Raw genomic sequence first — 21,629 nt, 5'->3', positions numbered from 1 at the left:
AATCCAAAGTCAGAGTAAGATTTTTTTCATTTTCGCAGTCTTTTATTTACAGTCTGTTTCTTCTGGTGGTAAACCTGTTTCACATGTTTGGACCACATTTTAGGCCTACATAGCTGCTGGTTGCAGCTATGTATGTTGTTTGCAGCAATGCTGCGAAGAACATCTTAAAAATACTAAATTCTTCATTGATTTGAGCTGTGGGGTTTGCTACACGTGGCAGAAAATTAAAGAGTAAACAGTGAAAGCCACAAACCCAAGTCACGAGATCCTTGAATTCCATTTTTAATCTGAACAGAAACTTCCAAGGGTCTGTGGACAATGGATGACCATCCAGTCCAGCAGGTGGTGATAATGTACCTTAAAGCGCTGACCGCCAAAAAGAAGAAGAAGATGACGAACACGACAACGACGAAGAAGAAGCCACAGAGTTCCCGTTTCATTGCTGTTTGTTTCTCAGTTTTTCCCTCTCCCATCTAAAAGTAAGTGCCAAGGTAAGTTTGATCTGAGTTCAGTCAGTCTTGAGCTTTATGAAGTTTTCTGCTCCTCTCTGTGAGAGCGGGCGGGAGAAGACCGTTAAAGGCGAGGCTCTAGAGTGTAGCTAAACAGCTGGGTATGTGTATAAGTGTGCAAAACAATAGATTAGAAGTGAGCCACGAGTATAGTATGGTCACGCTTTGTGAATTGTTTTTGTCACTACTGATCACGCGCTCAACACACACTCTACACGTGCTTGCATCGCACACGCGCACTCTCAAGTATCAGTATTGTACAATTCAGCTGGACTGGCCATCGGACATACCGAGCATTTCTTTGTTTATCGCCCACTTTGCCCCAGAAAGAGGAAAACAGCGTATGTTGGCGGAAAAGTGCTATAATGAAATCCATTTATTTATATTAAAACACAGCTGCCTTAATCTTATTGGCGCAAAGTTGTGTCTGCCCACTGGGCATCTGATTCTAATAACAGGCCTCAGTCTCTCCTGGTACTGCTGTGCCATACTGCTAAATTTGGTATTGGTGCTTAAACCTTTTGTGTTTGTTTCAAACAAGTTGCCCTCTTGGGGAAGCTAAAGTTTGTTCTTTGTGCTGTCAGATGAACATATGAGACACTTTGACTCTTCAGTGCAGTGTGGAGCCTAACAAAGATCTGTTTTGTGTCCCAGCTGATCAGCAGGAGGAGAAGAGTCTGACGGAGCAGCAGAGGAACATTTTCAGCCATCTGGACTCAGCTGAGTCACTACAGAGGAAACAATGAGCTCAACACAGAAGGTGACAGATACTAGTGATAACTAAAACTCCATTAAAAGCTGAAGTACTGATATATATTTTACGCAAAACTTATTGATCCTTGTGCTATATTAATGTAATGTAATGTTTTAATAATGTAATAATACAATGCCTACACTGTAGAGGGTGGCTTTGCCTCTAAACAGGAACATGAGCAGGGAAGAGGTTAAAGTGGGATTGAGCAGGTGGGAACCCTAAAATCAGCTGTAGTGGCTCAGCGTGGGGAAAAGAATCACAGCTCACAATAATTTCTGTTGAGAGCTCCAGTAGATTTTCTTAAAGTACAGGCTGTGATCAGCTGACCTGCTGCTCTCTGTGGATGTACACAACTGAATTCAACCAGATGTCAGCAGATGTTTCATGAGCTGTCCTGGCTGGTTTCCATCCTCTACACTGACAGTACACTGTCTTTATATTAGACACTATACTGTTGGTATGAAGGTGGAACTCAGTGAATGAATGTCAGCATCATGAGCTTCAGTTTAAATGAATCTCTGCTACACTTGATGTAATCTAACTGTGACATGAGCACCACAGTCACTGTGCACCAGTCACACACTGTTCTTTACTTTAAATCCATCACAGTTCAGCAAACGAACCTGTTTATCCTGCACTAACCTGCAGAGGATCTTCATGCAGTCTTTAAATAACACAGTTAGTCTGCCTCAGATTGTTTTGCAACAAGTTTTACAACCTGAAAAAACAATGTCACATGTACAGACATGTATATTAATCAAATCCCACTGAGCAGTCCTTACCTTTAAACCTAACCCCCCTCTTCCTCTCCTGTCCTGTGTGTCGACCTTGTTCTCATTCGACAGCGTAACTGTCACGGTCCTGGGTCTCCTGACCCAGCGTTTTTAGTTCTTTGTGATTTTCGTATTATTGTACTTGTGTGTGATTTATTCTATGGCTCCTAGTTTTGATCCCTTGCCCTTCATGTCTCCCTGTGTGCCCCTCTGTGTATCTGTGAGCCCTCGTCTCTCCTTATGTTTTATTCCATGCTTCCCCTGCCCATTATGTCTAAGTTCTCCCCGTGCTCTCTCTTCCCCCTGTGTGCCCTCTATGTATTTATGAGCCCTCGTCCCCTTTCGTGTTTATTCCGTGTCTCCCCTGCCCGTTACGTTGGTGTTCTACTCGTGCTCTCTCTCCTCTGTACTTCCTGTTTCACCTCTCCCGTCAGTGTTCAGTTCACCCCGCCCTGTCTCGTTATGATTATCAGTGTCACCTGTGTTCCCCGTGTGTTCCCACTCCCCTCGTTAACCCTCTGTGTATTTCTGTCTGCGTCTCCCTCTGTTCGGTGTGACGTCGTCCCTCATGCCGTGTGTGGATCTCCCTGTGTCTCTCTGTGAGTTCTTAGTTTCCAAGTTTAGTTTAGTTTGTATATTTGTTCTGCCAGCGAATAAAGCTGAGTTTTGAGTTCATTTCCTCGTGCCTGTGAGTCCTGCATTTTGGGTCCTACTCCTGCCTGCCGCACGGCGATTCATGACAGTACGACGTCACCAGTAATGGATCCAGCGGACTCACCGTGGAAGCGCAGCTCCCGTTTTGACGGGACTCGGCTAGTGCTTGGAGGGCCTCCGTGCTGCCGCTCCTCACTAGCTGCTTACCCTTCGGTCCACTCACCTGCTTCCTCTCCGCGGACGCCCAGGTCTCGCAGAAAACGCTCCAGCCGGTCCCGGGAGGATTACTACGAGCCTGCAAGCAATCAGCTCACGCCTGCACAAGCCTTTTACAAGATGTTAGGGATTATTATCGTGCCGCCTGACTCACCCAGCATTTCCACATCACAGCAGGAGCAGCCACAGCAGAGTCCTCCCTCGTCACATTCCGCCAGCGCCGCTCCCTCTTCAACAGGGAGGCAGCGAACACGCAGCCGGCACTCACAGCTCCAGCAGGAGCCTGGGATTCAGCTCAAACAACCGCCTAGGGTGAGTGACAGAGTCTCCCTTCATTCGCCTTTTTTGTCAAGGGATAGACAGACTGTTTCCCCCAAAGCTGCGAACGCCAGCTACATGAACACTACAGCTCGTGTTTCTCCGGTTCGGGAAAATAAGAGTTTTCGTTTTGAGAATGACTATTTTCCCATTGGTTCAGAAGACTGTGCGCTAGAGCTGGGCGATATGAGATTTTTTCATATCACGATATGTTTTTTTCATTTCAGGCGATAACGATATCTATCACGATATAAGCCAAATAACTATATTTGTAAGATTTAAATGTGCCGTTGCTCACAAGTAAAATGTGAAATAATCAGCAGCTTGTTTTTATTTAAATATTTATTTCCCATAATAAGTTCAACAGGGTAGATGTACTTAAGGAACATGAGACTTTTTCAGATAAATAAAGGCAAATATTGCAAACTACACAAAAGGCAGCCGCTAAAGCGTTTAAGTTTCAAAATAGAACAAACGAAACAGACTAAATTGTCAATTCCACTTAGAAACAAAATATTAATTCTAAAAATAAATCTTAGTTTGTTTTACAGAAGATCAGACAAAACTGACTAACTTTTGTCAATATCAAATAAACTGAGAACTAAAAGGAAATTCTCAATCTCTCCTTGTTGTATAGCTTAGCTTTTCAAACAGTTTTAACAGTTACTTTAGTCTGACAAAAGCCGAATGACGAATTAGCGCTTCCAGTCAGAGACTGAGGCTACGTCCACACGTACACGGGTATTTTTGAAAACGGAGATTTTCCGTTTTCGTTTTAAAAAATAATCCCGTCCACACGTAAAGGCAGAAATGAAGGAAAACGCTGCTATGAACATGCCAAAGCAGCAGGTGGCGCTAGATTCCTAACCGTGCAGAAATGTTGGCCAATCAGAAGTCTAGAAGCCTCAGTGGGAAAAAGTAAACAAAGCTGGGGCATAGAAGCAGAACCGAGTCGTATGTGTGGAGGGACAGTAACTGTGTGTGTATGTAAGCATTTAAACACTGCAGAGAGTAGAATTAACAGTATTGTAGAAATCCATTTCACCGAAACAATAACGTGGCGCACAGTGTGACGCATGCACCAGTTTATTGTATTTCCAGACTTGCTTTCGGCACAATTTACAGTGCATGCTACTCTGTTTTTTGTCAGACTTGAAATAGCCGAAATACCTTCACACTACGGAACTTCTATGGCTCTTCCGTTCGACAATCTCTCCGGCATTGGAACCATTATCTGTTTTCTCTTCGGTCACGCTCGGTTGATTTTTCTAGTCGGCACACTCATTTCCTCCATTACGTGCTGGCTCCATTACCCGCTGGCTGCTTCCCAAACAAACACACGTGCAGCTTGGCACTTGTGCTGTACGTAACAAGTCACGTGACGTGACGCTGCGGCTGTGATTGGTTCGGCTCTGCGCTACTTAATTTGGATTGGCTGACCTTTTTTTTTTTTTTTTTTTTTTTTTTTTTTTTTTAAAGAGGACAAGAGCGACGAGGTCTATCGCGATAGCTTAATTTCTCTATCGAGTAAAAGTTATATCGCGATACATATCGTTATCGTTCTATCGCCCAGCTCTACTGTGCGCCTGATGTTTTTTCAGATCCAGGAGTTAAGACTGTTCCGTCTGGATCTGTTTATTCTGGAGCTATGTTTATTCAGTCAGCTGCCCGTCCGCTTTCAGCTCAGTCCCCTGCTCAGCAGCCGTCTGTAGCTCAGTGTCCTGTGTTTCCTGCTCAGAAGCCGCCTGTAGCCCAGACACCAACTCCACCACCATTTTCGCCTCAAGCTCAGTTAGCCGCCCGGCCTCAAGCTCAGTTAGCCGCCCGGCCTCAAGCTCTGTTAGCCGCCCGGCCCGAAGCTCTGTTAGCCGCCCGGCCCGAAGCTCTGTTAGCCGCCCGGCCCGAAGCTCTGTTAGCCGCCCGGCCCGAAGCTCAGTCGCCACCTCCACCACATTCAGCCTCGCTTCCCATAGCACAGTCACATCCACAGCCTGACTTACTACAAACCTTATTTCAATCCTTAGCCCAGTCAATAGCTCAGTTGGTAGAGGAATCATCAGCCTTATCGACAGCTCAGTTAGCTCCCTCGCAGCCCTTCACAGCTCAGTTAGCTCCCTCGCAGCCACCCTCAGTGCAGTCAGCTCCCTCGCAGCCACCCCCAGTGCAGTCTCCAGTGTCCCCAGTGCAGTCTCCAGTGTCCCCAGTGCAGTCTCCAGTGTCCCCAGTGCAGTCCCCAGTGCAGTCCCCAGTGCAGTCCCCAGTGCAGTCCCCAGTGCAGTCCCCAGTGCAGTCCCCAGTGCAGTCCCCAGTGCAGTCCCCAGTGCAGTCCCCCACTCAACCACCAGCACCACAACCATCACTACCTCTAGTTCATTCCCCTGTGAAGTCATTAACTTCTCCACCACCTACTTCACTCTCACCACCACCGTTACTACAGACATCAGTTCAGTCCCCTGTGCAGTCATTTACTTCTCCACCGTTAGCAGCTCAGGTCCCCGTGTGTCCAGCAGCTCAGGTCCCCGTGTGTCCAGCAGCTCAGGTCCCCGTGTGTCCAGCAGCTCAGTCCCCGATAGCAATACGGTCTTCTGTTCGGCTTAACATTCAGCCAGGGGTCCCAAACCTCTCTGGCTCTACATCAGCTCCTGCTGGAAGCTCGGATGAGCTCATCCAGGACTCCGTGGCTCCCACGCCGCCATCTACCTCGTCCGCTGGGGGTTCCAGTGAGCCCGGCCAGCACCTCCTCGTCTCCGCTGGAGGGTCCGAGGGGCCCGTTCAGCCTCCTGTCTCCGCTGGAGGGTCCGAGGGGCCCGTTCAGCCTCCTGTCTCCGCTGGAGGGTCCGAGGGGCCCGTTCAGCCTCACGCCGCATCAGCTGGAGGGCCCGAGGAGCCTTTCCAGCCGCCATCTGCGGCCGCCTCGTCATCGCCTGGCCCGGCTACATCCGCCTGTGCTTCTGCTACGCCTGGGCCAGCCTCTGCAACCTCGCCCGGCCCGGCCTCAGCCTCTGCAACCTCCTCAGAGCCTCCGTCTGCTGCAGCCTCCTCAGAGCCTCCGTCTGCTGCAGCCTCCTCAGAGCCTCCGTCTGCTGCGGCCTCAGCCTGTGCTTCGCCTGGTCCCGCCTTGACTGGTCCCGTCCCGACTGGTCCTGTGCCCACCGGGCCTCGGCCAGTACGCCTGACACTGGAGAGCCGCCGCCGCTGCCTTCCGCGCGGCCGGCCCCCTGAACTGCACCGTCATCGCCTGAGTGGCCGCCGTCGCCTTCCGCACGGCCGGCCCCCGGACCGCCTTCGCCTGAGTGGCCGCCGTCGCCTTCCGCACGGTCGGCCCCCGGACCAGCGCTGTCATCGTCGCCGCCGCCTCCCGCGCGGTCGGCCTCCTGAACTGCTCCGTCGTCTCCTTCGTCGCCGCCGTTGCCTTGCGCACGGCCGGCCTCCTGAACTGTTTCCACGTCGCCGCCGTTGCCTTGCGCACGGCCGGCCTCCTGAACTGTTTCCGCGTCGCCGCCGTTGCCTTGCGCACGGCCGGCCTCCTGAACTGTTTCCACGTCTCCGCCGTTGCCTTGCGCATGGTCGGCCCCCTGAACTGCTCTGTGTTTGAGTTATTTTCTTGGGCTCCGGTGTTTGCTGTGCTCTTCTTTTGTTTTCTGTTCCGAGCCCTCCGTCCTGGGCCCCCGCCGCCCGCCCTGGGTTGTTTTCTGTTTGGTTTTGTTTTTCTGTGTTTGGGCTGTCTGGAGCCAGCCCTTGAGGGGGGGGTACTGTCACGGTCCTGGGTCTCCTGACCCAGCGTTTTTAGTTCTTTGTGATTTTCGTATTATTGTACTTGTGTGTGATTTATTCTATGGCTCCTAGTTTTGATCCCTTGCCCTTCATGTCTCCCTGTGTGCCCCTCTGTGTATCTGTGAGCCCTCGTCTCTCCTTATGTTTTATTCCATGCTTCCCCTGCCCATTATGTCTAAGTTCTCCCCGTGCTCTCTCTTCCCCCTGTGTGCCCTCTATGTATTTATGAGCCCTCGTCCCCTTTCGTGTTTATTCCGTGTCTCCCCTGCCCGTTACGTTGGTGTTCTACTCGTGCTCTCTCTCCTCTGTACTTCCTGTTTCACCTCTCCCGTCAGTGTTCAGTTCACCCCGCCCTGTCTCGTTATGATTATCAGTGTCACCTGTGTTCCCCGTGTGTTCCCACTCCCCTCGTTAACCCTCTGTGTATTTCTGTCTGCGTCTCCCTCTGTTCGGTGTGACGTCGTCCCTCATGCCGTGTGTGGATCTCCCTGTGTCTCTCTGTGAGTTCTTAGTTTCCAAGTTTAGTTTAGTTTGTATATTTGTTCTGCCAGCGAATAAAGCTGAGTTTTGAGTTCATTTCCTCGTGCCTGTGAGTCCTGCATTTTGGGTCCTACTCCTGCCTGCCGCACGGCGATTCATGACAGTAACATACCGACGATTTGTCACATCCCGAGGCGTTCCTCAGGCACGCAAAAGTTAACCTTCTGTATTCCTATGATATGCACCGGGTTGTGGATGGAAAGCAATAGATTGGCGCTGCCGGCAGTAATACACGTTCCAGCTGTGTATTCCAGCTATGACCATAACCTGATCCCTAACACAAGCACCACCTTAATCATGTTAGATAGTGTTTTCCAAAACGATTACAGTAAACGTACATGTGTAGATTCATTCCAAACGGTATAGGGATGTGTTGGGTGGCGGAAAGCGTAACATACTGAAGATTTGTCATCTAGCACAAGCATCAACAACCTTTAAAACCCAAAGAGCCATTTGGACCCAGTTTCTAAGGAAAAGGAAACACTGGGAGCCGTAAATACTTGTAAACATCTAAAAATAATTAAAAAAATATATATATATATATTAGGGGTGCAACGATATTCGTATCGATATTGAACCGTTCGATACAGTGCTTTCGGTTCGGTACACATATGTATCGAACAATACAAAATTTGTAATTTATTTTATCAACTTTCCTTCTGACGATGCTGTCTGTGTTGAGCGCTCAGTGAATCTGCGTTCGACTACTCCGCCTAGGCTGCACTGTCGAGCGCAGATCCACTGAGCGCTCAACACAGACAGCATGTCAGAAGGAAGAGCGCAGGGCAAGATAGCGAGACAGAAGTTAAGCTCTCCTTGCAACATGGACCTCCCCCACCCTCATTCAGATCTGGCGTTTGGAATTATTTTGGTTTTCATGTGACGTATGACCCTGAAGGTAAGCGAGTCATGGACTAAAGTAAAACAGTATGTTGGATGTGCCATGCAATGCTCAATTACATGGGTGGGAACTAGTGTGTTAGCGCAGTTAGCTCGTTAACGTGTTGGCCGTCTAGCCCCATGCACGGGGCGATCGGCGGTAGCTCGTTAACGGAGATTTGCCGTGTTGTGGCGTTAAGGTCATTTCAACGAGATTAACCTGAAAGCACTAGTGGGAACACAACGAATATGACTGCACATTTACGCCGACATCATCCTAGTGCAAAGACCAAAACAACAAGCATGCTACTAACTTTAGCCGAGTCATTTAGACAGCTGTTAGCACATGATTCTCCTTATGCTGCTGAGAATATAGCCCAGAAGAAGCGGTTAGTATAGCTTTTATTTTGGAAAGAGCCATTTCTCTGTAATAAACTCTCTTTTCCAAAGATGAGTGATTCCTCAATCAGATACAGGGCTCGCAATATCGCTAGCCCGACGTCCTGGGGCTAGCGATTTTTTTCAGTCGGGCTACCAAAATCTATCTCTTCCCTGCCCGTCGGGCTATTGTAGGAAGGAAAAATATATGTCAATGCTTTTGCATTCTTTCAGAAATGTAGCTGGGTAATTATGTCATTGGCATCGGTGAGCCACTGTCAATATGTGACATATTGAAATCGCGTTTGAATTTGCGCTCGTTTTTTTGCTTTCACTTTGCAATCGCGCGAACTGTGTATAGAGAGCGACAGCACTGATCTGTGAGTGATGATAATTTGTGCACCAATTCCTCTGACATCGTCTTATTAATCGTTAGCTTACTACGCAAACATGACAAGTGAAATCTCCCGCAGCAAGCTTAAACATGTGAGAGGTTGATCGCGCAGAGAATCGCTGAGCTTATGTGAGTGCGTGTGTAAAAGCAGCAGGATATATATTTTAGTTCTGCTGAGCCAAATAAGACAGGGTGAAGAAGTGACAGCCAAAGAAAAGCTTACCGCAAAACGGAGAAGTTATGACAAATCAGACTATAAGGCAAAAAGAAAGTGCAGCTTTATGGTTTCATGGACAAAAGAATTTCTGTGGCTGCAATATGACGAGCTAAATAACCAGGGCTGCACATAAGTGGTCCGCAGGTGCGCATTCGCTGTCAAAATAAAAAACACGCACAAGGGTTAGGGTTAAATTTAAAAACTGTACTTTTGAGTTAAAATATATATTTATAATTTTAATAAATGACAAATTAAAAAGGCATGAACATTTTTTTTGTATCGAAAAAATATCGAACCGTGACACCAAAGTATCGAACCGAACCGTGAATTTTGTGTATCGTTGCACCCCTTATATATACTGACCAACCTGTGCACTGCCTGGATTGATTACAAGAAGGCCTATGACTCAATGCCCCACAGCTGTATACTGGAATGCCTAGAATTGTACAAGATCAATGGGACCCTAAGAGCCTTCATCAGGAACTCAATGGGGATGTGGCGTACAACACTAGAGGCCAACTCCAAGCCCATAGCACAAGTCACCATCAAGTGCGGGATCTACCAAGGAGATGCTCTGTCCCCACTGCTGTTCTGCATAGGCCTGAACCCCCTCAGTGAGATCATTAACAAGACTGGCTACGGATACCGACTACGGAACGGAGCAGTTGTCAGCCGCCTCCTGTACATGGATGACATCAAGCTGTATGCCAAGAGTGAACGAGACATCGATTCACTGATCCACACTACCAGGCTATACAGCAATTACATTGGAATGTCGTTCGGACTGGAGAAGTGTAGTCGGGTGGTAACAAAGAGAGGGAAGGTAGTCAGAACTGAGGGGATTGAACTACCAGAAGGCAACATTGCAGACATAGAGGACAGTTACAAGTACCTGGGGATCCCACAGGCGAATGGGAACCATGAAGAGGCCGCTAGAAAAGCTGCAACCACCAAGTACCTGCAGAGGGTCAGGCAAGTCCTGAGGAGTCAGCTGAATGGTAAGAACAAGATCTGGGCCATCAACACGTACGCCCTGCCCGTGATCAGGTACCCTGCTGGGGTAATAGGCTGGCCAAAGGAGGAGATAGAAGCCACTGACATCAAGACAAGAAAGCTCCTTACCATGCATGGAGGGTTTCACCCCAAGTCCAGCACCCTGAGGCTGTACGCTAAGCGGAAGGAAGGGGGCCGGGGACTGGTGAGTGTCAGCACCACAGTCCAGGATGAGACAAGGAACATCCAAGAATACATTGGGAAGATGGCCCCAACTGACCGAGTGCTCAGTGAATACCTCAGGCAGCAGAAACCCAAGAAAGAGGAGGGAGACGAGGAACCATCATGGAAGGACAGGCCCCTGCACGGTATGTACCACCGGCAGATAGAGGAGGTGGCTGATATCCAGAAATCCTACCAGTGGCTGGACAAAGCTGGACTGAAAGACAGCACAGAGGCACTAATCATGGCAGCACAAGAACAAGCTCTGAGCACAAGATCCATAGAGGCTGGGGTCTATCACACCAGGCAAGACCCCAGGTGCGGGCTGTGTAAAGATGCCCCAGAGACAATCCAGCACATAACAGCAGGGTGCAAGATGCTAGCAGGCAAGGCATACATGGAACGCCATAACCAAGTGACCGGCATAGTGTACAGGAACATCTGTGCGGAGTATAACCTGGAAGTCCCGAGGTCAAAATGGGAGATGCCCCCAAGGGTGGTGGAGAATGACCGAGCTAAGATCCTGTGGGACTTCCAGATACAGACGGACAAAATGGTGGTGGCTAACCAACCGGACATAGTGGTGGTAGACAAACAGAAGAAGGCGGCCGTAGTGATCGATGTAGCGGTTCCGAATGACAGCAATATCAGGAAGAAGGAACACGAGAAGCTGGAGAAATACCAAGGGCTCAGAGAAGAGCTCGAGAGGATGTGGAGGGTGAAGGTAACGGTGGTCCCCGTGGTAATCGGAGCACTAGGTGCGGTGACTCCCAAGCTAGGCGAGTGGCTCCAGCAGATCCCGGGAACAACATCGGAGATCTCTGTCCAGAAGAGCGCAGTCCTGGGAACAGCTAAGATACTGCGCAGGACCCTCAAGCTCCCAGGCCTCTGGTAGAGGACCCGAGCTTGAAGGATAAACCGCCCGCAGGGGCGTGCTGGGTGTTTTCATTTCTTTCTTTTTTTTTTTTTAAATGTATGTGTGTATATATATGTGTATATGTAAAAATCAGGGAACAACAATAGGAAATATAAAAAAGTATAGACCTGGTAAATATTTATATATGTATACATTTTTATATATCTGTGTACAATCAGGAGGGATGGGCATGATTTTAGTGTTTTTAAAAAGTCATGAATTATTTTTAACAGCAGGTTGGATGTAATGTGTTAGAACTACCAGCAGGTGGGGATAAGAGACCTTTAAGGTGTTTGGTGCCACACTCCACCTTCAGGTCTAAAACTAGTGTTAATGGAGGGAGTTTGAAGGTTGAGTTTGTTCCACGACTGCATTTCACTCACTGCCTCTGTTTGTATCTCTGTCACTGCAGGACCAACATGGAGCGAGAAGTCAGCGCTCTCAGGAGGCCGACAAACCTCACAGAAGAAAGAGAGAGAAAACACACACCTGTGACGAGTGTGGGAAGGATTTTGCTAGGAAGAATGAACTAAAACGTCATCAGGTCATCCACACTGGAGAGAGACCGTTCAGCTGTGACTTGTGTGGAAAGTCTTTTTCCACGAAGGGTCACCTAAAACAACACCAACTCATCCACAGTGGAGTTAAAGTGTACAGCTGTGATCAGTGTGGCAGAGATTTTACTCGCAGTAGCCACTTACAGAGTCATCTAGTTATCCACTCTGGAATTAAGGCGTACAGCTGTGATCAGTGTGGCAGAGCTTTTACTCACAGTAGCAGCTTACAGAGGCATCTAGTTACCCACTCTGGAATTAAGGCATACAGCTGTGACATCTGTGGCCAAACTTTCAGCCGGATAGATAGCCGAAATATACATCTACGCATTCACACCAGACATGATGTGTACTGCTGTGAACAGTGTGGCAAAGAGTTTGCTACAGACACACAGTTAAAACAACACATGTTTACCCACACTGAGGGACGACCTTATAAATGTGACCTGTGTGAGAAGACTTTTAAAGCTCCACGTAACCTGAGAGAACACCAACAGATCCACACCAGAAAGAGACTCTACAAGTGCAGTTACTGTGAGGTATGTATTTATATTGTTATCTTGTCATTTTAGCCTGACTGTTTGGAACAACTCTGCTCATTAAACTGTGTTAGCATGTTAGCAATTCTACTGCATGGAAAAGCAGCTCTGAGTGATTATTCAGATTTTCATGTCAGTTATGATTTTAGTATTACTGTAGTATTATGGTGGTAGTATTGTAGTTATTGCAGCCCAGTAAACTGAGTGTGTTAACTGAAACAGTCAAATGTAATTGGACGTCTGCAGAGATGCTCTTTATTTCAGGCGACGTTCAGGATAAAAATGTTGAAGGACTGACTTACACTGTCTTTGTGTCTTTGTTTAGAAGCAGAGCGACACAGATGGATCCAGTTCTCAACCCTGTCATCACTGTGGTGGTGGGAAAGACTTTCGTTGTGACCTCTGCGGAAAAACATTCAGTTGGCAAGTTGCCCTAAAAAGACATCAACGTAGACACACTGGAGACAAACTGAAATACTGCAAAGAATGTGGGAGAAGCTTCACCACATCAGGTGACTTAAAACGACATGAACTGATTCACAGTGGGGTTAAAAAGCACCTCTGTGATCAGTGTGGGTCATCCTTCACCACTGCATGGGAGCTTAAAACACACAAACGAGTCCACACAGGAGAGAAACTATACAAGTGCAGACACTGTGACAAAAGCTTCTTACAATCAGGTCATTGTAACAATCATGAACGTACACACGTGGAAGGAAACTACAGCTGTGACCAGTGTGACAAGAGCTTCAGGAATCTCAGTTCATACTCCAAACACAAACGATCCCACGTTACTAATAAACTGTTTCACTGTTACCAATGTGCCCAAACATTCACCTCATTGTCTGCTCTGTGCAAACATCAGCGTGATCACTCAGGGCTGAAATCACTCCCATCACTGGATCACAGTGAATCTGAAGAGACAGAAAGATCCTCTGGTTTCAGTGTCAGACTCAAAAAGCTTGAGATCAGGCTCCACAGAGTTCAGATAGAATCTCCTGTAAAAATCTGATGAGGCAGCTGTGAATCAAACTCTTCCCCTAGTTCCATTTTAAGCTTTCAAAACTGTCCTACTGTAGTGTTCATGTCGAGTGGTTAGCTTTCTTTTCATCAGTTCGTTGAAAACTCTGTTTCCTATTATAAAGTATTTGTTTTAATGTATTTTGATACACAAATGTCTTCTTGTTCGGGTTCTTTATGTTATTGAATCTTGGAAATGTTAAATAAAAAATTCAAATGTTAAATAAAGAAAGATTTAAATGATAAAGACTTGAGCCATGATGTCATTTCCTGTATTTCAGAGTAAAAACTGAAGTGACAAATGGAAACATGTTTACAGTCACAGTTAGATGAACTGTTTTCAGTGTGTTACAAAATTAATATATTATTAGTGCTTATTTAGTGAATATTGTTACTTGTTTAAACAGGTACATGGAGTTGTTTGCAGTGAAAGTTATTTTTAAACACAGTCAATATTCCTTCTCCTCTACCTGATATCCTTGGAGCATTACGAAATGAGCCGTCAGAGGGTAACAGTCCAGAAATAATGCTAGACTCACCAACTCTCATCTGTGTCTCAGTCACAAAAAGGAGATCCAATCCATTGGAGGAAAAATAATTTATAATGAAGCTTTATTTGCTAAGGACCACGCATTTGTTAGAGCCATCTTCATTGGAGCTGGAGCCTGGGTAGAAGTTGTCGGTGAAGCCCAAGTTAATGGGAGCAAATTCAAAAAGTTTATTCCATGACTCCCACAATGCAAAAAACAGTGGTGAGCAGGGTTATGGACACCTAAGCCTACAACAGTAACCAGACAGGAGATAACAGGATCCAGGAGACGTCTTGGGATGTGGCGGAAAGGACCATAACCAGCTGGAGCGGCCGCTGAAGAAAAGAGAAGTCAAGCTTTAAACTTCACCAGCCGACCGGCACGTTTACCCCGGTGTCTGTGGCGGTGTGTCGGAGCAGGTGGTGGCACTTTATGTAGCAAGTAATCAGGAACACCAGCCAGGAGCAGAGGATACCCTGTTTGTTTCTTCTGATTAGAGCTCTGAAAGCTGATGGCAAAAAACTGAAGATCTAAAGGTTTTTGGTGTTCCCCAGTTTTGAGTTGATTTCAGTGACAAGAAACATCAGAAACAGAACAAGCAGTAAGAAAATTGACAGAGGTAAACAGCAAGCACACACACTGGAGCCATTTTACCCTTTAGTTTAATTATGTAAATTACAATTATGTAATCTGATCATTTACAAACTGAAATAATCTCAACATAAGCTGACGGAAGAAGAAGAAATTGAGGAAGAAATTCAGGCCGTGTACTGAAAATGTATTTTTTCTTGTTATCTTAAGACATTTGGTGTGACGACTTCTACAACTCAGTTTTTGGTTTTGCTGAAGTAAAGTTTACACTCTGAGGAGTCACAGTGTTGATATTGGACACAAAGAGAAAAGTTCCTGTAATGTAAAAGTTAAAAGTAGAATTTTAAAATGGAACCTAAATCTGATTAGTAGCCAGTGCACCGACTTTAAAACGGGTCATATGAGCTCCCTTGTTCGAGTGGGTCAGTAGCCTCGCTGTTAGTTTTGAACAACCTGTAGACGAGCTAGCCCTTTCTTGTTTAGACAAGTAAACAGGCTGTTACAGTAGTCAAGTCTTGTAGAGACAAAAGCATGTATTATCATCTCGAGTTCACTTGTTGACACGATGGATCTAAGTTTAGAAATGTTCCTCAAGTGAAAAAAGCAGGTTCTTACTATCTGATTTAAATGTGCCTCCAAAGAAAAAGCTTCATCGAAAATAACACCCAGGTTTCTAAGGTTATGTTTCTGTGAGGAACCTAATTCACCCAGTCGCCGTTTAATATCAGGCACTGTCTGGTGCAATAATCAAAGTTTCTGCCGGGTTTATTTGTAAGCAATTATTGTTCAACCATTGTTTAATGTTGGTTAAACAGTCAATCAGATTGGAGAGCTTATGAGCTTCAGCAGGCTTAAAAGAACAATATAGCTGAATATTGTCAGCAAAAAGATGATAAGATACTTCAGGAAACTGCTGTATTATCTGGCTTAAAGGAAAATTGTATATTAAAAACAGAATAGGTCCCAGTACAGAGCCCTGAGAAACTCCACACAACAACTCTATAGATTCCGACGTGATCTGGTTTGCAGACACACTAAAACTCCTTTCAGATATATCAAAAGAAAACCAGTGTAGAACAGAGCAGACATCCCAACCAGGTCTCTGTCTGTTTATCAGGATGGTATGGTTGACTGTATCAAAGGCTGAGGTAAGGTCTAGCAAGACTAGGACTGTGTATTCTCCGGAGTTTGCTGACATCATAATATCATTAGTAACTTTCAGTAGTGCTGTCTCAGTGGAATGCAATTTATGGCACCGACATTGAAAACGGTCATTGAAGTTATATTTCTCCAAGTATGCTGTGAGGTGGACAGCTACTCAAGGAGTTTTGACATGAATGGGAGTTTGGAGATTGAATTTTAAAGTAGTGTTGGATCCAGGTTGGGTTTTTTGAGCCTTGGTTCCACAATGGCATGTTTAAAAAAGCTGGGGAACACCCCAGTCTGAAGAGAAACAGTAAAAAGGTTCCCAACCCAAGGATCAATGGTGTCAAAAGCATTGATGAAGAGCTTAGTGGGGACAATGTCTTAGGGGCTTGTAGGTGGCTTCATTTTGTCCACCAGGGCTGCTATCTCAATATATATTTTGCAGTTGTAAAAGTTGACCAGGAGTACAAAGGGAGTGCCTGACTCGGAGAACAAGAAAGCTTTGGGGAGATTTCAGCATTGATTTCTTTAATCTTGTCAACAAAAAATCGGAGGAGTTTACTACTATCTACTTTAGAGTGTACATCTATGGAGGAGATCAAATACTTATTTTCCACCCTGATTTACGAATAAGTTCTTTACAAATCCTACCATGTGGATTCATGGATTTTTTTTTCACATTCTGTCTCTCACAGTTGAAGTGTACCTCTGGTGCAAATTACTGACCTCTGTCATCATTTTAAGTGGGGGAACTTGCACAATCGGTGGCTGACTAAATACTTTTTTGCCCCACTGTAGCTAAAGGATCCTGTGTATGCCGCAATATACGCTGAATTCTGAAAACTCTCCTTATCAATCTTGCACCTTCCGCAATGGGTGGCTCGCGTACAAACGGACAGGACATGGCTGCGACAGACTTCCCAAATCCACCTTCGCTTTTATAGCCGTGGTCTCTCATCTTGCTTACATGAAGTAATTTACTATTACTACTCTAAAATATGAATTACATCTGGAATAATCCAATACATGAAATAGAATGATTAATGGTACATTTCCCTTTTTGTAGGAAATGACCTGTATGTATCTGTATGAAATCAATAAAAGAATCAAGTACTGCATTATCTTTAGTTACATTGATAACATTTATTTATGGAAAAACAGTGGTTAAAATATCGCTGTTGCTTTCGTATAAATGAAGCGGACATACCTGAGTGGCCGCGATCTAATCCTGTTTACATAAAGTAAGCCTGCTCCCGAGCAGGTTTACGCTTACGGATCTGTTGCTATGACAGCAAGTCCCGGATGAGCTTCGGGGAACCGAACGATCCAGGATCACGTGAAATCGTCAACAATCAAATCCAGCTAACTTACTTAGCGAGGTACGAAGAACGGACCCCTGACCCTTATGGAGACTGAAAAGACAAACAAAGTAAGTACGAACAAATGACTTAATCTGTAACATAATAAAATGTAAAGAAACATGTAACTGAGTATTTAGCTTAATTTGCAGAATGTTTGATTTGCCGGCAACTAGTGATGGCCAAATGAAGCTTTCTGAAGCACTGAAGCTTGTATTGAAAAACGGTTCATTACTCGAAGCTTTTCAACACAGTCCTCTCTGGTGACATCTGGTGGCCAAAAATATGAAGAGCAGCTTGAATCCACAAAATAAAACCAACTGCTTCATTATGACTGCCCACTCACTCTACAGAGTGGAATTTTGTCTGATATTGGACCACCACTGTGTTGCTTTAAACATGTATTTTTGAGGGTGAAAAAAATGTTGTTTATTTCTTTAATACATAATTTTGACCAGTAAACTTTCCTTGTTTAAGTATGCACCGTGGTTTGGTCTTTCTTTGCTTGTGACTTCTTGATGTTGGTAAATACAATAATTGAAAAGTACCACGCTACATATAATGTACATATAATAATGTACAACAAATTATGGAGTATGTTTCTGCTGTGAGGTCCAGCCTCCTTGTACTTATGCAATTAATCGCCGGACAGGCATATTTATAAATAATATTATATTAGGGACATTTTCCTATACATATTTTTGACCTGGGGGTAGAATTGATTGTGAACTGGAAAAGGAAAATGCTTATGAACTTGCAAATTAAAAACATGATTCATTTAAAGTAGCCCTTTTTCATTTTTATTTAAGAAGAGAATTTGTTCTAGTGTGCGATGGCCAAACTTGTTCCTTTTTGTGGAGATAATTTCTCCTGCATTAAGGAAAATCCCATTACGTGGCACAGAGGAGGCTGGAGTGCAGAGAAACTGGTAGAGATGCAGTTATACAGTCTACCTGGGCCCCACCAACTATCAGCTAAAGAGAATAAATTAATTAAATTGCTGCACATTTTGCAGACTAACATTTTAAGATTAATTTAAAAAAAAGATATATATTTTTATAACATTAAATGTAAAGAGTCAAATGGAAGTTTTTCTAAAGTTATTTAATGATATTTATATTATGAAAATCAGATTTTTGACATTTTAAGTTTTTCCCGTTTTCAGATAAAATAAACACGCACAAAACAAAAGCAAACAGCCAGAACACAAAGCTGGAAAACCCACCCGATCGACCAAAATCAACTCAAAATACTCCCACACAACAGAACCTCCTCTATTCCTCACTGGCTCCAAATCTCTCAGTAGAAATATCAGTGGTTCGCTATCTGTCACCATCAAAACACTCCACAAATCCCGCAAATGATTCACTTCCTTATAAACCAGGGAATCAGACACCGAAGAGGTTAGGTTCTAAATGAAGCTTCGGACGTCACTGATCACGTGACTCTGGCCAAACGAATCAAGCTTCGACACAGTGCTTCTGAAGCAGTGTGTCGATTTTTGTGACACACGCACCGGAGCGTCAGCTTCAAGCGGGCCATCACTACCGGCAACTGAACGCTTACACACACAAACCTGGGATAGTGTGTGAAGAAATGTTACTTAACAAATAGCAAATCATAGCAAATAAATAGAAACAGTATAATGTGAAAAAAAAAGTAAACACATATGGGACAAATGGAGACCATTGCAACTCATCCACTTTGTCACACAGTAACAGTATAACTGTAACACATTTGCAATTTAGATCCAATATTTATGAGAGAAATAAGTGAATTAAAAATATCAGACCTCATGCCAGATTTAATTGATAGAGATATATGCATGTTATTATATTATGTATCCCAGATAATTGTTTTTCATCTAGCCATGGGACACCCACCCCTTCCTCCCAAGTTAACTGCAGCCAAAGCGAGCTAGTGGGGGTATTTAGACACTCACAACCAGTGGGGTAAAAAGAGCAACCAAGAAACTGGCAGCCTGCACGGCCACCGATGTGCTGGAAGAGCTAGAAGCTCTACCCATGGAGAAACTCTTGGAGAACCTTGCTAGCCTTGTTTTCAGATCCCTTTAAAGTTTATAAAGGGCCTAATCATTTTCATTAAAATGTTTTATTACATAAATGTTACTGTTTTATTTCATTTTGATTTATGCTCCCACTACACTGCACATCTACAAACAACAATGCCATGGACTGTCAGTTGCTTTTACATGCTGTGAACATGAGTAGGTTTGATCAGAGTTTCAATTATAAAAGAAAAGGAAAAGACAAACTGAGCAAAAAGAAGCAAAGAAGGGGAAAAAAAGACCAACTTCTTCCCAACTGACAAGAAAAATACTCGTCATATTTTCATAATAAAAGATCAGGCTCCCCATTTATGACAGCTTGGACCATTAATGTATGTTACATTGATGCTTGTTTTAGTATGCTACTGTACAGTTATGGTCAACATCTCTATTTAAATATAATTAATATACAAAACACAATGAAAGTTAGACATGAATTATTCATTATTTTTTACTACTGATAAAATTCATGTATACTAATAAAAGTTATACATGAGTAAAAGCATTATTAATAATGATTAATAATAATAATAATTCTAATGCCAACATGATGACTGTTCATAGCTCCTGCTTTGAAATACTGAACTTTAAAATTGTCTTACCAAAAATAAAGTATTTATTCTCAATGATCCCAACTAAACCACCACAAGATTGGTTCAGATCTCTAGATTCATGTATGTCCAAATTCCTTTGGAAAAATAAATCCCTATGTATAAGCTTAAAAACACTACAAAAGACCAAGGATAAAGGAGGATTAGAACTACCTAACTTTCAGCACTACTTCTTAGCCAACAGGCTTCAGTTTATCTCAGGATGGCTAAAACACACCCTCTTAGATGATCCTTGGATAGATGTAGAACAAGCACTTTGCAATAATCTAGAGATTTCAGATCTACCATTTATCAGCTCAAACATCCAATGACATGAATGCTTCAAAAGCATGTTTATTGTATTGCTCTCATTTTCTTCTGCTTGTTTTCTTTTTTCTTTCTCAACAGCTGATCCAGGTGATTGATATATGTATTTTTTTGTCTGCTTATTTACTTGGTTTTTGTTTTGTTGCCCTTTATCCCCGTCCCTCTTCTCTGCTGTTATTTTTCCCTCCTCCTTTCTCCCTTTTCTTTTCCTCATTCAAGTCTGTCCCGTATCTAGCAAGTGAACATAAAAAAATAAATAAAATAAACAATAAAAGGTGAATCAAATAGACCATTACGGCAAGGCTGGGATGGTCAATTTGGTAAAGTAAATCCGTTAGGCATCTTTCCTTGCCTTTAGACAATAATTCTGATGGCAAAAGAACCAAACAGACAAAAAAAAAGAAAAAAAAAAAAAAGAGTGTGGCTGGTAAGGATGAAAACACATACAGAGCGTAAACTGTCTTTGTTAGTAACAAACGTCAGGAAAGAAAAGACAAAACACACAAACACTCATGATATTCATGAATAATTAGAACGCATCTAAACATTCTGGTCGCGGATTTTTACAGTCTTATTTGCACTCGGTCATCTTCATAATCATCCTGATCAATACATGACAGGGGAGGTCCTGAGGTAGGCGGGGCTCTCTGGTGATGTCAGCATGAAAGGCAGGACCAGCGTCAGCCACATGTTGGTGAAGCATCACAGTACACTGGTGTGGATTCCTTTCCAGATGTTTGACATTTGACACTTCAACGTTGAGGCGAACAAGAAGACACAGTGTTGGGTGAGGTTACTGCAGGGTTTCTAACTGACCAAAAGCAGAAGCACACAGACCAACAGGGATCAGATGCTGAGTGTTAGAGGAACAAGCTCATCTGTGCTGATCACTGAATGCTGCTGTGTTCTTTTGTTGAAGTTGGCTGGTGGGACAGTCTAATAGTGATATCCTGCCCATCTGAGGAACAGTTTTAAAAAACACATGCAATACTTTGTTTGTATTACAGTCAAAGTTTATGTTAATTTTTGTCCTTTAAAAGTGTTGCTGTACTATAAAGTACTATAATTTGGGCTAAAATGGCTCAGATAGTCTCTCTCTCTCTCAGAGTATCTCCTTTGAAAGTGGAGACTTTTATCCACTGATCCACATCACTTTACCTGGATGTTTTCTTTGAAGCTGGATGAAGACTCCTCTCCCTCAATCCTGTTGCAGCTTTGTGGTCCAGTTGGCCTCTGAGGTCACAGTCAACATTTTAATTTTAAAGTTAATTTTTGTCCTTTAAAAGTGTAAACTATAAAGTACTATAAAGAGTTAGGAGTTCGCCTTGTAATCGGAAGGTTGCCGGTTCGAGCCCCGCCTTGGACAGTC

At 44.2% G+C, this 21,629-nt stretch overlaps 1 protein-coding gene across 1 annotated transcript; it reads left to right on the top strand.

The window, feature by feature from the left end:
- Positions 1 to 399: 399 nt before the first annotated feature.
- LOC146701594 (uncharacterized) lies at positions 400 to 13,873 on the top strand. Its single transcript, XM_085469188.1, has 4 exons — positions 400 to 491; positions 1,164 to 1,269; positions 11,950 to 12,630; positions 12,956 to 13,873. The coding sequence occupies exons 2-4, from the start codon at positions 1,252 to 1,254 to the stop codon at positions 13,640 to 13,642; spliced, it is 1,386 nt and encodes a 461-aa protein (XP_085325314.1). The 5' UTR covers positions 400 to 491; positions 1,164 to 1,251; the 3' UTR covers positions 13,643 to 13,873.
- The last annotated feature ends 7,756 nt before the right edge of the window (positions 13,874 to 21,629 follow it).

This window comes from Copadichromis virginalis, linkage group LG9 (assembly GCF_057382275.1).
Source record: "Copadichromis virginalis isolate Kocher_CV1m ecotype Utaka linkage group LG9, C_Virginalis_male_GT1.1, whole genome shotgun sequence".
In the NCBI taxonomy this organism is placed as follows: Eukaryota; Metazoa; Chordata; class Actinopteri; order Cichliformes; family Cichlidae; genus Copadichromis; species Copadichromis virginalis.
This window is presented reverse-complemented; position numbering and strand designations above follow the sequence as displayed.

Excerpts from the sequence above, each read along its gene's own strand:
- LOC146701594 (XM_085469188.1), top strand. Across the intron at positions 12,631-12,955 it reads ACAAGTGCAGTTACTGTGAG|AAGCAGAGCGACACAGATGG; the intron begins GTATGTATTTAT and ends GTCTTTGTTTAG.